The sequence below is a fragment of the Triturus cristatus genome, chromosome 5_1, assembly GCF_964204655.1.
Source record: "Triturus cristatus chromosome 5_1, aTriCri1.1, whole genome shotgun sequence".
Classification (NCBI taxonomy): domain Eukaryota; kingdom Metazoa; phylum Chordata; class Amphibia; order Caudata; family Salamandridae; genus Triturus; species Triturus cristatus.
Window position 1 is genome coordinate 909,632,386 of NC_140587.1, and position 13,950 is coordinate 909,646,335.

Genomic DNA, 13,950 nt, shown 5'->3' on the forward strand with positions numbered 1-13,950 from the left:
CATAGCTTACAATGACGAAATACATTGAATTTAATATCTTATCCACTTCCTTTAAAAAGACCCAAACTCCAGCCAATCAGATGACAGCACCCTTTAGAACACTCCCAGCAAAGGCATCTTCATCCCCCATTGTGTGAGAGGGGGTCTCCCTGAGCTCTGCTCAGTTCTTCAGATTTTTTTAATTCCAGATTACTTCAGCTGTGTTCCAGTATGTCAGAACTCGTGGTGAAAGGATTCCTTAGACCCAGGGTCTCCAATTTTTTTGTAACAAGATCTATTATGTTCAATGAAAATCATTTTGAGCTACTAATATTATTGGTGTTGTAATAGTGAGCATATGAGGCAATGTTTAAATTTTTGGCCACCTCATGAAAGATTACCAGCAATAATCACCAAGGACTAATTAAATCCACTCGCCCACTTGCTATGACGAGACAGATTTAATCAGGATGAGCTATTTTTAGGGCCTACTCACCCATTGTGGCAAGCTGACAACAAGTGTTGTACTTGCTCACAAAGTGAATAAGCAATAAAGATGCCTTTAAATATTGTTATCTTGTCACATTTGCTGGCTTTCAAACATTTTCTTCCATGACTGAAGTTAGAGGATTTTGTAAAGTGAACTGTGCGACAATCCCGCTGTGCAAAGCATGTGAATTGAAAGGCTGTAAGATTTCAGGCTTTTTATCTAATACAAAACTGAAATAGATAATTAGTGAACTGCTCAAACATTTCAAAAATATTTCGCTAGTTTTGGAACCACATTTCTGTGATTCTGTAGTGAACTTTTTTTTGTATAGGATCAAAACATATCAGAACACTAAACTTAATGATGTGCAAATTTTTAATATTTTTGCTGGAATCCAATTTCTATACATTGATTATGCGCTATATAGTTTTATCAGTAAAACGTACATGTTCGTGGGAAAGTTTGGTAGCCATTTTAATCAAAAATGTGCTATATGTAAATGACGGTGCACTACCATATCATGCTTTAGTTATATATTTATGAAAAGTTCGTTTTTTAAATATGAACTGGGAAATATTACTGCTTCTGCCAGATGATAATTCTTTAGTGAACTAAGAGGCAATCCAGGGATCATATGTACACTATATGTGGGCATGATTCTTATTATACATGGAGCAAACGTTTAGTCTAGTAAATAAAAACAGTTTTTTGTACAGCAGAAAAAGTGAATTTGCATATTTGAGGGTGCTTTCTTATGTGATAATGAAGAAAAAGACGGCTCCATAAGACAAAATATTTGCCTAGGATCACACAATTTGGGACCACTTCACGGGTCAAGTACATTACAGTTAGGTCGAGTAGATTATTCAAGTTACTAAACCTGGAGGTCTAGTAACATTTTTATGATTGTTCGAGCCCTGTCACCTCAGTGCATCAGGCATGGTTGACAACAATAATATAACAAAAAACATAATTAATAGGAAAGATACATGGTTAATAAATGACAGGCATAGCTGCAAAGCTCCTGGCACCAATGAAATATTGAAATATTAGCAATATGTCGCTACAGCACGGCATAATATAGCACTCAAACATTGAGCATAAATATATTTTGGAAATTCAATAATATTTCTCCAAACATCAGCTTATGACTTCTGAAAATATGCATATGTATGTCTCAAATATAGTTTTTTTCAGTTCTGCGATACATATAATTAATTCAGCAAAGCAAGAACGTCTAATTTAATAGAGTGGGCTGAACACAGGAGAGCACTCAGAAAAATGGGGGAGGGGAACAAGAAAGCAGTAAAAAACGGGGCAAAAGTAGGAGAAAGCCCTCAGAAAAATGGGAGAGAAGAAGGAACACGCAGTAAAGAACAAGGCAAAAGCAGGAGAAAGTAGTCAGAAAAATGGGAGCGAGAAAGGGGAAAGCAGTAAAAATAAGGCAAACGAAGGAGAAAGCAGTGGGTTTATATTTTGTTCCACCATGGGGGGGGTTATATGATTATCCGGTGTGGTGGGGTTACACCTGGTGAAGTGGGATTATATCTGGTGAACGATGTGGATGACATCGTGTGCCAAGGCAAGTGCTGTGGGTTTAAAGCTGGTGCTGTGGCAAGCGTTTTGGGTGCAATCTGGTGCTGTGGGTGCTATCTAGTGCTGTGGCAACTGCTGTGCGTGCAGTTTGGTGCTCTGGCAAGTGAAATCTGGTACTACAGTATATATATGTGTGTCTGTGTGTATATATATATATATATATATATATATATATATATATATATATATATATATATATATATATATATATATATATATATATATATATATATATATATATATATATATATATACTTTGAAGCTTCCTCACGCTACCAGAATGTAAGAATAGTCGCACTCAGGATTTGAAATGAATAGTTTTTAAGTATTTATTGACTGACGCGTTTCAACAGCACGGTCTTTGTCGAAAGTCATACAATGACCCGGAAGTAACAGTGACTTTTTAAACATTTCCTGTGTGGTAATAGACATAGAAAAGTTGTGCACTTTGAGGGTCTGTCCTTGTGAGCAGAAAAACTGTTACAAGTAGATCCACTTGCTGGTGCTGTGCATTGTTCACTAGGTTATAAAACCCAAATCTCTCTTGAAGAATTTAAAAATCTTAAATGCGCAATAAATGAAACCGTGTATTTTCAAAACAACTTCATTTTTACATGTTACATGTATTAAAGAAATATTAAATGCATCTATGTGTATATTATACATTCATGATTGCTGACACATTTTGTACATAAACAATGTGACTACATTTGTTGAGATGCATAAACAATCAAGAAAATCATTCTTGTGTGTGCCCGATGCATTTCAGGACATAGTAGTCCCTTCCTCAGGGGCCAACCTCGTATATAAATATGCCTCTCTCGTTATATAAAAACAGATGACCCTGAGCATAAGATAATAGCTACTCAGAACACCACAGATGACACAAAAGCGTTGGGTGAAGCCTTTGTTAATTCCCCCCAGAATGCGACAAGATACAAAACGAACTCAGAGTTTGGCAGAACTATCACGCATCAAGGATTCTAGCGGTTCTCGTGACCGCTAGAATTAACAGAGGCTTCGCCCAACGCGTTTGTGTCATCTGTGGTGTTCTGAGTAGCTATTATCTTATGCTCAGGGTCATCTGTAAACCTGCGGAGACTGGCAGAAAATCAAAGGTCACTAAGTCTATTTTGATCATGTCTTGGAATGGGCTGCGGCTGAGATCCAAGTTGCCATCTCCTGACTAAATTGCTATTATCCCAGGCTTGATTAATCTGTCAGAATATTCAGGAGACGTAACACACGATCAACCTACCAATCGGGGGAGGGGTGAATTTTTCTATCATTGACTGCATATTCGTTTCAAGAAGGCAGATTGACACCGTTATGCATGGGGAAGTGTTGGAAACTGTTTTTGATGATCACAATACTCTTACAGCCTCATGCATCAACCCAAAATCCAGTCGGTAAAATACCGATTCGGTAATAGCTCCCGGTATTAAGTAAAAAATACCCAATCCCAATGCATCAACCCAAAAGCAGAACTCGCTATTTAAGGAATCCTTAAATAGCGATTCTTTAAATAGAGATTCCTTAAATACCGATTCCTTAAATAGCGATTGCATTTAAGGAATCCCAAAGTGAGATTCCTTAAATGCAATGCATCAAAGTTAAAAAATTAGCGATTTCGCTAATAGGGGGAGCAAATTACCATGAAGATGAACTGCATGGTAATTTGCAAAACCTTTGAAAAATGCACTTTTGTGCATTTTTCAAAGTTTCATGTTGCGCACACACATGCCCTTAGAGCATGTGTGTGTGCAACATATGTGCACATATCATTTTCAGGGGTGCAACAGGGTGTCCTTTTGACACCCTGGCACCCTTGAAAGTGCTCCCGCTATTAGCGATTCGGTAATACCGAATCGCTAATACAGACTGGCTTTACATTCATTCCTATGGGCCTCCAAGCCCATAGGAATGAATGGGTAGGTATTCCTTATTACCGATTCGGTATTACCGATTCGGTAATAAGGAATATTAAGGAATCGCTATTTGAATAGCGATTCCTACATGCATAGCCTTTTGCTATTCCTTATTAGCGATTCCTTATTTTTCGCTAATAAGGAATCGCAAATGGCATTGTTGATGCATAGGCCCCTTAGCCTTTTTCTGCTTACTGTTCTGCTAAACAACTCAGAAAATATTTTGTACAACCAAACCCTATTCACAGCTGTCTAAGATTATTGTAGAGGCATGACAATCCCTGTTGCTTGTTTTTTTGTTTGTTTTATATTTTACATATTTTATGCGCTATCATTACGGTACAAAATGTGTGATACTGAATCAGTTGAAAGCATTCATATACACAAGACAATATAAAGGAAACCGTATTTGGTAAGGAGCAGCCAGTTTGACACTCAATAGTAAGAACAGTAACTGTATCAAACTTCAGTTCACAACAATGAAAGTCACACCACATTTGTTCGTGGGAGTGATTTAACAATCTCAGTGACATTTATTCCTCCACAGTATTCCTTAATAGCTGAGATGACTGACATTGTTTTCCCCACTTCTACCTAATAGTATTAGGCACATTTGTACCTCCTAGGGAAAGGGACCAGAGCTCTTGGGAGGGAGAGTTGAGGAGCACCAGAGTGGGGGATAATAAGGGTGTCGAACAGACCAGCACGTGGTGGTACACTGTTATAGATGAACGATGTTCCTTATCTAAACAACTAGGGAATCTCTGAACGTCTCAAGCTTGTGTAGTAGACCATCCCATGAGGCTGCTATGGGAACCTTACACAACCCCCAGACGTCTTCCCGCCTCAGCGCCACTGCTGCATCTTTGCCCCACTTGAGGGTTGCTGCGCACCAGTGTTATGTGGTCGGGAGGGTGTTCCTTCCAATTCATTTCTATGTACTGCCGGGCTATGAGGAGGGCCAAGTCAAGGAATCGATTAGTTGCTATATGTGCTTTTTTCTGCTTAACTGTACCCAGTAACACCACCTCCATAGTGAGAAACTCCTCACAACCCGTCACTTCTAACAATGCCTCTGCTATCCCCGCCAGAGGGCCGTGGCCGCCGGGTAGCTCTAAAACATATGTGCCATATCAGTATTCAATGCACGACATCGGGGGCAAAGTGGAGAAGACCCGAACATTTTATGCAAGCTCGCAGGAATGAGATATGTCCTGTGAAGAATATTGTGCTGTATATACTGCAATTTAGCCTTCTGGGTTACTTTCCTTGGGTAGTGCAGCACTTTTTCCCACTCTTTGGGTGGTTAGTCTCGACCTATGTCTCTTTACCAACATTGGTGTGTCGCCTGTAAAAAGGTTTAGTGTGGTGTGTGCTAGTGCCCTTACAAACCAGGTAATGAGCCTATTCCTATTGCCCATAATGTGAAGGGTACGTACGAGCAGGTGCTGCTCCGGTACAGAGTCTACGATGTCCCACAGCCGCCCAAGTTTGGCCAGCAACCTTCTGTATGGAGGGAAGTGTCCCACCGGTAACTCACATTCTTCTTCCAATTGGTCGAATGGGATAAGTGCACCAACACAGAACAAGTCACTCAGCATTCCCACTCTAGCCGCAGCCCGGGCCTCCACCCCCTCCCGTCCAAGTGATGCACAGAATGGTTCAATAGTGCTCAGTCTGACTTCCAAGGAGTACAGAGTGATTGAGGGCACAAGTCATAACCCCCTATGGTAGCTGTCGTATGCTATATGCAGTAAGTTATTGTGCTCTTTTGGGAGGTTTGTCTGTGGGAGCAGCATCCCACCAACCACTGCCTGTGCCTGAGCTACATTTGGCAGACCTAGTTCTTCTGTCAGACGCCCTGCCAGTCATCTTGCAGGCCATTGCATCTGCGCTGCCAAATAATGATACTCAAAATTGGGTACCCTCCAAACCCCCTTTATTTACGGACATTTGTAATTTCATTAGTGCGACTCATCGCCTACCCCTGTTCCATATGAAGGTTCCTAGCGTGTTATGCAGGGCCCAAAAGGTTGGCTGGAGAAAATGCACTGGAAGGTTATGAAAGAAGTACTGGAGGCGGGTGAGCATTACCATTTTAGAAAACAATATTCTTCCTTGAACTGTGAGAGGTAGGGTGCTCCAAAAGAGTATCTGAGGATGCAGGGAGGATATGGCTGTAGTAAGGTTCCCATCTGTGGGATGCGTATCATGGTACATGCAGATCACCGGGTATCGAAACGTGTGAGGCTCCGATTTCAATAAGTTGGTGTCTACCATTAATTGTTGTGGAGCGGGAAGGCACATGACTTGGTCTAATTCACCCCTAGCCCTGAACCTATTCAAAACTCCTTGAGGGTGACTGCAATCCTAGTGATTCCATCCCAAATGTCATGGACGCAAATGAGTCAATCAGCCGCATAGAGTATGACTGTATGAACACCCTCATTCAAGGGGATTATCCAGTCCACACCATGTTATCTGAGGCTCTGGGCTAATGGCTTCATCGCAAGAGCGAATAAAAGTGGTGAATAGAGACATCCTTGGCGGGTCCCCCTACCCACTTTAAACAGGGGTGAAATGAGCTGCCCATTTTTCACAGTGGCCGTGGGTTTGGTGTAAAAGAGCCGGATGAGTCTCTGGAGTCAGCCTCTGATACCCACCACACCTAGGACAGAAAAGAGGCAGTCCCAGTCCACCGTATCGAACACCTTTTCCAATTCTAAGACTAGGCAAGATGTATATGGCCACTGGACTAGGGCCAGCTCCATTACTCTATGCAAGTGCCGGACATTAAGGGTGGTTGATCTCCCAGGGATAAAACCATTTTTGTTTGGGTGTACCAGGTGCAGCATGTTTTCCAATAGGCGGACCGCTATAATCTTACTGAGTATTTTATAACCGTTCCCAGCATGGGTAACAGACGATAATAAGTGACTTTCATCAGGTACCTGTCAGGCTTGGGTAAGGTCACCAGTAATTATTCACAAAGTGACTGCGGAAGGCTGTCCTCTGTGAGCGCAACCTGATACAGCTCCAACAATTTGGGGGGTAAAAGTGACTCATAGCCTTTGTAGAATTCAACAGGCAACTGTCAAGGTTGGGGGTCTTCTACGTGGCAGTCCCTCCGATGGCTCTTCGGATTTCCTGATGCGTAAGAGGAGCATTCAGGGCCTCTGTATCTAGGGGATCTAGGGTGGGCAATCCTATATTGTTTAGCAACTCGTCAATATGTACATGTGGACCAGTGGGGTGGTGGTCTTACAGCACGTTATAGTGCGTTATGAAAGCCAAATGAATGTCTGCTTGAGTAGTGAGCGTATGAGTCGGGGATTCCCTGATCATGGTGATGGGGACTGTGTACGTCATGCCAGGCAGGAGCCACGCCAACAAGTGGCCCGATCTGCCCCCTCAGCATACATTTTGGCCTGATAGGCCTTAAAGTACAGTCTGCACAACTGTACTGTCAGGCGAGCATGCTACTCAAGGGCCTCAGTCAAGGGGCGTTGCTCTGTGGGGTTTAAGCGGGCTGCTACTTCTAGTGGCCCAAGTGATGCTTCAGTCTGCACAAGGTCTCTATGCAGGTCCACTGTAGCCCCCACCACTGCCTGAATGCATTGGCACCTGATTAACACTTTGAACACCACCCATTCAATTTGCACGGAAGTGGGCAAACCCCAGTTTTCCTCAAAATAATGTGTTATGACTTCACTTGTCTCTTCCCTGAAGACCTGGTCTTCTAACATAGTCGTGTGAAGTTGTCTTGTGGGAGCTGGGGGTTTCGGCGTCCCTATTCAACATGTGTCTGTAGTGGGTTATGGTCCGAAAATGTTTTTCCGGGGTACTCAGCATCTGTGACCTGCATTTGGAGGGTGGAGTGACATAGAATGCGGTCTAACCGCACATGCAGTGGATGCGTGCTGAATAATAGGAGTAGTACTTAACCCTGGGTTGTAGGACTAGCCAACTATTGTGTAGGGACCAATGAGTAAGCTATTGTGTAAGGTAAGTGGTGGCTACCACCACTGGTGAGGCTGGTAACGGAGGATGAGATGGGTCCATCTGCAGATCTAGGGCACAATTAAAATCTCAGTATCCAGGATATCCCACCGCCTGGGATGGTTTTGCTTGGGTATCTGTTCAAAGGTAAGGGTAGTACTTAACCCTGGGTTGTAGGACTAGCCAACTATTGTGTAGGGACCAATGAGTAAGCTATTGTGTAAGGTAAGTGGTGGCTACCACCACTGGTGAGGCTGGTAACGGAGGATGCGATGGGTCCATCTGCAGATCTAGAGCACAATTAAAATCTCAGTATCCAGGATATCCCACCGCCTGGGATGGTTTTGCTTGGGTATCTGTTCAAAGGTAAGGGTAGTACTTAACCCTGGGTTGTAGGACTAGCCAACTATTGTGTAGGGACCAATGAGTAAGCTATTGTGTAAGGTAAGTGGGGCTACCACCACTGGTGAGGCTGGTAACGGAGGATGCGATGGGTCCATCTGCAGATCTAGGGCACAATTAAAATCTCTGTATCCAGGATATCCCACCGCCTGGGATGGTTTTGCTTGGGTATCTGTTCAAAGGTAAGGAATCTGCGCTATATGTCTCTATCAGATGGACAAGTTACTTACCTTCGGTAACGCCTTATCTGGTTGAGACATGATCTAGCTGCAAATTCCTTACCGACCCACCCATACTCCCCCACACTGCGGATTACTTTTAGTGTCAGGGCTGTTTCCCTTCAGGGCCCTAGTTGTTTTTTTACATACCATGATCAGTCACTTCATGGCTCCATGCTTCTGATCTAGGAGTCATGAAAAGTACTGACCTCAGCACGCCGGGATGGTGCCTATATAGACGACGCGGACATTTCCAACACAACGAACCCGATGCCTATGACATCACGGGGAGTCAACTGACGCTACCTATCGGCACGCAGGGGTAATGCTATTAAAAATCTTCCAGATCCAGCCTGACGCCTGAAAGTTTAAAGATAAGGAATCTGTGGCTAGATTATGTCTCTACTGGATAAGGCATTACCGAAGGTATGTATTCTGTCTGACTCTACCCCAACATTGAAAACTGAGGATGGGCAGAGAATTAACAGACAGGAAACAGAACATAAGGAATACGCCATGAGAAAAAATGTGGAGATTAAAATACGGAAAGAGTGATCCAACAAAGAAAATCGCACGCTAAAGAGGTCTTAACCTAGAAAAGTGCAGAGAGAGGAAACCCTCCTCCCCCAATGTTGGATAAATTAATGTTTTTTACTATAAGTGTTTGTCCTGAAGAAGATAGAGAGAACCAATAAAAAAAACACTGAAACGCCGCGTCGACAACTTGAGTTATAGATTTGCATTTGATGTGATTTGATGAGTTATTTTTATTGCTGGTTTTAACTATCTGTGGATGTGAAGTACGTATTGCTATTGTTATCCATGACAATCAGAAAAAGCGAATCAGATTAAGATAGAAGTGATGCATCCTGATATTTAAATGTCCAGTAGCAATTTTAAAACTCAAAACAGTTTGTTTTTTTATCCAGTTTAATGTAATATTGTACATATTATATTGTAATTTTAAATATAACAGATGTGTAATAAATTAGACATATATAGATGATACAGTGGTCGGTGTCTAGAGAAAATGTATATATGCTAATTGGTAAGAAAAGTCTAATTTTATCAGTATAAGATATATTGAATGTATGGTATGAGTAAGTGAATGAGTCCAAGCAAAGGGGGTATTTATTTCTATTTATGATGTTAACAAACCATTCAACAAAGTGTTACATCACTTAGTAAATTAGAGTTGCATATCATTGTGCTGTTACACATCCAAATTGTTTTATTATTATCTCTGCTAAAATAAACCACATACCTCCTGAAATATATTTCCATAATATAACAGAATGCTTCCAAATAAACTGTGTAGTCAGGTTGGAGTCTCTTAAATATTACACAAATCGTCCAGAACAATTTGTCAGTAAATATTAGCCATAATTGTACAGCCACAAATGTGATGATCTTATATAAGACTCTGTCTCGGCTATAGTAGCCTTACAAATCATCATAATAAAAAAACTCCCAAAATTCATGGACCACACCTTCTCGTATATCTTTCCCAACTGTTATAAAAAAAAAAGAGTACTTGAATTCCTGGAGAACTGCAATCACCGTGTGGCTCACCATTCATCACTGTTGGTGTAAATACGCTTCACCCAATAACTGCTCAAACAAGGTAGAGTGATTCCTGAAAATAATCACAGTTGTCCATTATTAAGAATTAGGTTGGATCATGCCATCCTTATTTCTGAAATAGAAATAAAGATAAAACATATTAATAGGCTCAAAGAATACCCCACAAGGTCACCCACATGGTTACTCTTGTCACTATGGTAATCCCCACAGATTTGTGTTTAGCTCCTCATCCACAATTATTTCCCTTTGTGTTAGATATCCTGCCTCAGTAATAATCTGGATTCCATCCTCCGTAACGACAATAGTCTGTCTCCCTCTGTATGGTTTTTTGGAGCTCAGTCAATTCCCAAATATTTTATATTTCTCCAATCTCTGTTGTGAGATTCATAGAAGTGGTGTGCTGTACTGTAACTGACATCATAGTCAATACTGTTTGCCAATATTTACATTGGATAGCTCAGCTTATTCAGAGAAGACAGCTAGACGATGACAGCTACTAAATGTCATTTAGTAAATGCCATTTAGTAGTTAAATGGCATTTAACTTATCCAGTGACTAGATCAGCAAATAATGGGGAAACAGCCTTTACAACGAGGTTTATCCCACATTGTGCCTTTACCACGCATTTTTTAGCACGCAGGTTTTTACCATATGTATGTTTTTACCACGCATTTGAGGTAAGTTGGGGGTGTGAGGGTCTCCCCCCACAAATACTTTGTTTTTATATTTATAAACAGTGCGTGATAATGGCATATGTTGTAAAAGCATATGCATTGAAAAAAATGCAGAGTAAAAAATGCGTGGTTAAGGCATGCGATGTATTTACCTGCGTTGTTCCGTCATACAACCCAAATAATGTTGTTGGAACTTTCTCTAATGTTGAGTACAATTATTGCTATTTTCCTAGCAATTTAAAGAGCCCTGTGGCCTCCACCATATTTATCCAAAATAACTGATCTTGTTTAAAGAAATCTAGTGCCACCTGGGTCATATGAATATTTGTTATTTAGAATACCTTCCCTTGGCTATCCAAAATATTGTCTAATACTACAAATAATAATGAGTAAAAAACTACGAGTGTCTTTACTTTCATCTGAGTTACATGTATCCCTGGCTTTTGCCATTATTTCCTTAGCTTTATACATTTTCATATCTATTTGATTCAAAGCCCCAGTTTATTTGAGATGTTTGTGGAGATAGCAATTGAAGAAACCCACAACTCAGGGTATTTCTATTTTAGGATGGTCCTTTAACAAGTCAACAACAGTCACCCAATTAACTGAGTCACAAAACAAGGAGATATGCCTAATATGCAAGATATTTTTCCTAATTGCTGCAATAAATGATGGAGAAGAATTTTTGTATTAGGAATGATTCTTGACAAATCCAGCAGTGGGAAATTCGATGTACTACAAAGTAGATTCAAAATGTACTCAAATTACTTCCTCTCTGATTACCTTGTTTCAGTGCAACCTTTTTTTATATTAATTACCACAAGTTAATCAATGAACTGCTTGAGGAATCTATTTAAATGTACTCCTCCCAAAAAACCCTCACCTGGATTGTTCTCCTTGTTTAATGACCCAGCACCCTCAGATCTCGTAGAGGAGGCAAAAGAGCTCCTTGCATTTGAAGCAATTTAAGGAACACTGGAGGCTGAGGCAGCCCTGGGGTGGTATTTTGCAGTGAACAAATATAGAGAAAGTCTGTTTATGACTTATCCAGTGAAGTAGTTTCACGCTTCTTTCGAATCTGAATTGGACTTAGTTAGGCAATTGAACAGGTGCCTTCATTTGCGAGATCCTTTAGGATTATCAGTACTGGTACCCCACCAGAAGAAGAGATTAGCATAATGATGAAGGTGCAGGTGGAAGATTAAGCCAACGACCACAAACTTTGCCTGGTACATAGGACAAATTGAAAACAATTATATTACCACCATAGATCTATCTGTTATCTGGTCTCGAGAAATGTATTTTGATGTATTAAAAAAAACCTTGACTGCTTGATGTAAGCAGCCATTGAAGAATACCTTACATTTTTTAGCAAGCTCTTTTTGCAGATGTGATAGTGAGCCTTGAGCCACGGCATCCTGCTTGCAGCTACCTATCTCGAGCGAGTATCTAATATTCAGACTGTAAGATTCGGCAGACTTGTGCACACATTTCACACATTTTTGTTGCACCTTTAGGTGGCCTGTATTGTAGTCACTCACAAGGAGCATCTTGAAATAGACATCTTTGCCTCAAGGACCAATGCAAGCTGTAATATGTTTGCCTCCCAGAGAATGGGGATGTGATCCTAATCAACAGGGCAGAGATATGTGTGTATGCTCTTGCTCGGACTTACAATTCATTTTTTTGCTGTTTCCTGTGTAACAGATCAGGTTCTAATGCCTGGATCGTCTAAACATGACAGTCCGTCTACCTTTTATCCTACCTTTGCTTTGGAGTCTACATGACCCAGTTTTGGAGAGATTTGTGCCATCATCGTGGTGACACTGAAATTTTTTTAAGTTATGCACACTACTGACTGAATCATCTCAAGTGGCACCTCAGTCCTTGTGCTGTATTTTCTTTCCTATGAGTCTAATTGTGGCACTTCCTATAACGTATAGCATTAGGTTTTTCCTAAAGAAGACGACAAATAAGGTGTTTCTGTTGTAGGTGGATCAGGATTTCCAGGGTTCTCTGGCCTTATTGGAGAGGCATTGGTCTCTTCAACTGGATAGTTTGTCTTTAGGTTTGTTGAGTGTGCTTTGACAGTCACATTGAAGGGTTCAGAATGACTGAGAACACTGACTTGCAGAGGTAGGAGGATGGCTTTGCTTCAAGCACATTTATTCTACCTCAATCATGAGTATGCTCTGCATGTTGTTTTAAAAATGACCCAGCACCACTTCAGTTGATCAAGAGCTGTCCCACATTGTTACATATATGTGTTGTTATATTGAACATAGCATTCATAACTCAGCTGAATAGAAACAGATGAACTGAATACTTGTGTAGTTTTTCAGCAGTTCAGTGATGGTATTTCCTCTGTGATTTCAAGGTTCCTGTTTTATTCGGACAGACCAGTTGGATGGAGAAACAGATTGGAAACTAAAAATTGCGGTGAGCTGCACTCAAAGGTTGCCTGCCTTAGGGGTAAGGTTTATTTTTACCTATTAAATTTTGTGCACATCACGTGTTATACATTTCAACACATTATTAATTATTTTATGTATGTCACCATATGTTATTTACTTTTGTTTCTTTAGAGACATGAGACATATACAATGGCCTTAACACTGTTTTTGTTTAATTTGACAAATGCTTCTGTTTTGTCAATTTGTTTTGCTGTCTCAAACCTGACAAACAGACTTTCAGTTAATGAACTGTTCACCACAGCAGTGAATTTATGTATCATAGCCCTTGAATTGAATGTAAGACAAAAATGAAGGTATTTTCCAACTTCGAAATGTATTTGCGGTAACAGAATTCAGAATATTTTGTTCTGTTCGTTTGCTCTTACTCTATTGTTCGGGGTTCAGCTTTCATTTTTATGACAACTATTTTATTTTGTAACAGTATGTCCTCATAAAATGTATTTTCCCAAATTAAGATTATTTGATCTGGATCTTTGTTGAGACCATTATCATATGGAAAAAAAAACTGTTAATTAAAAAGTGTGTATAAATACTTCAATGTTGTGTATAATTTAATACACAAATTCGTTGCAGCTTTAATATTCCAGGGTCATCATCCATGGCTCG

General features: G+C 40.5%; 1 protein-coding gene across 2 annotated transcripts in view; it reads left to right on the forward strand.

Annotated features, from left to right (window-relative positions):
* The window catches only part of ATP9B (ATPase phospholipid transporting 9B), a 2,296,170-nt gene that overhangs the window by 1,073,295 nt on the left and 1,208,925 nt on the right, over positions 1 to 13,950 (forward strand). For both annotated transcript variants that reach the window (XM_085605931.1, XM_085605930.1), the window contains exon 8: positions 13,248 to 13,342. In XM_085605931.1, the coding sequence (XP_085462057.1) occupies positions 13,248 to 13,342 (95 nt within the window). The remainder of the gene's footprint in view (positions 1 to 13,247; positions 13,343 to 13,950) is intronic.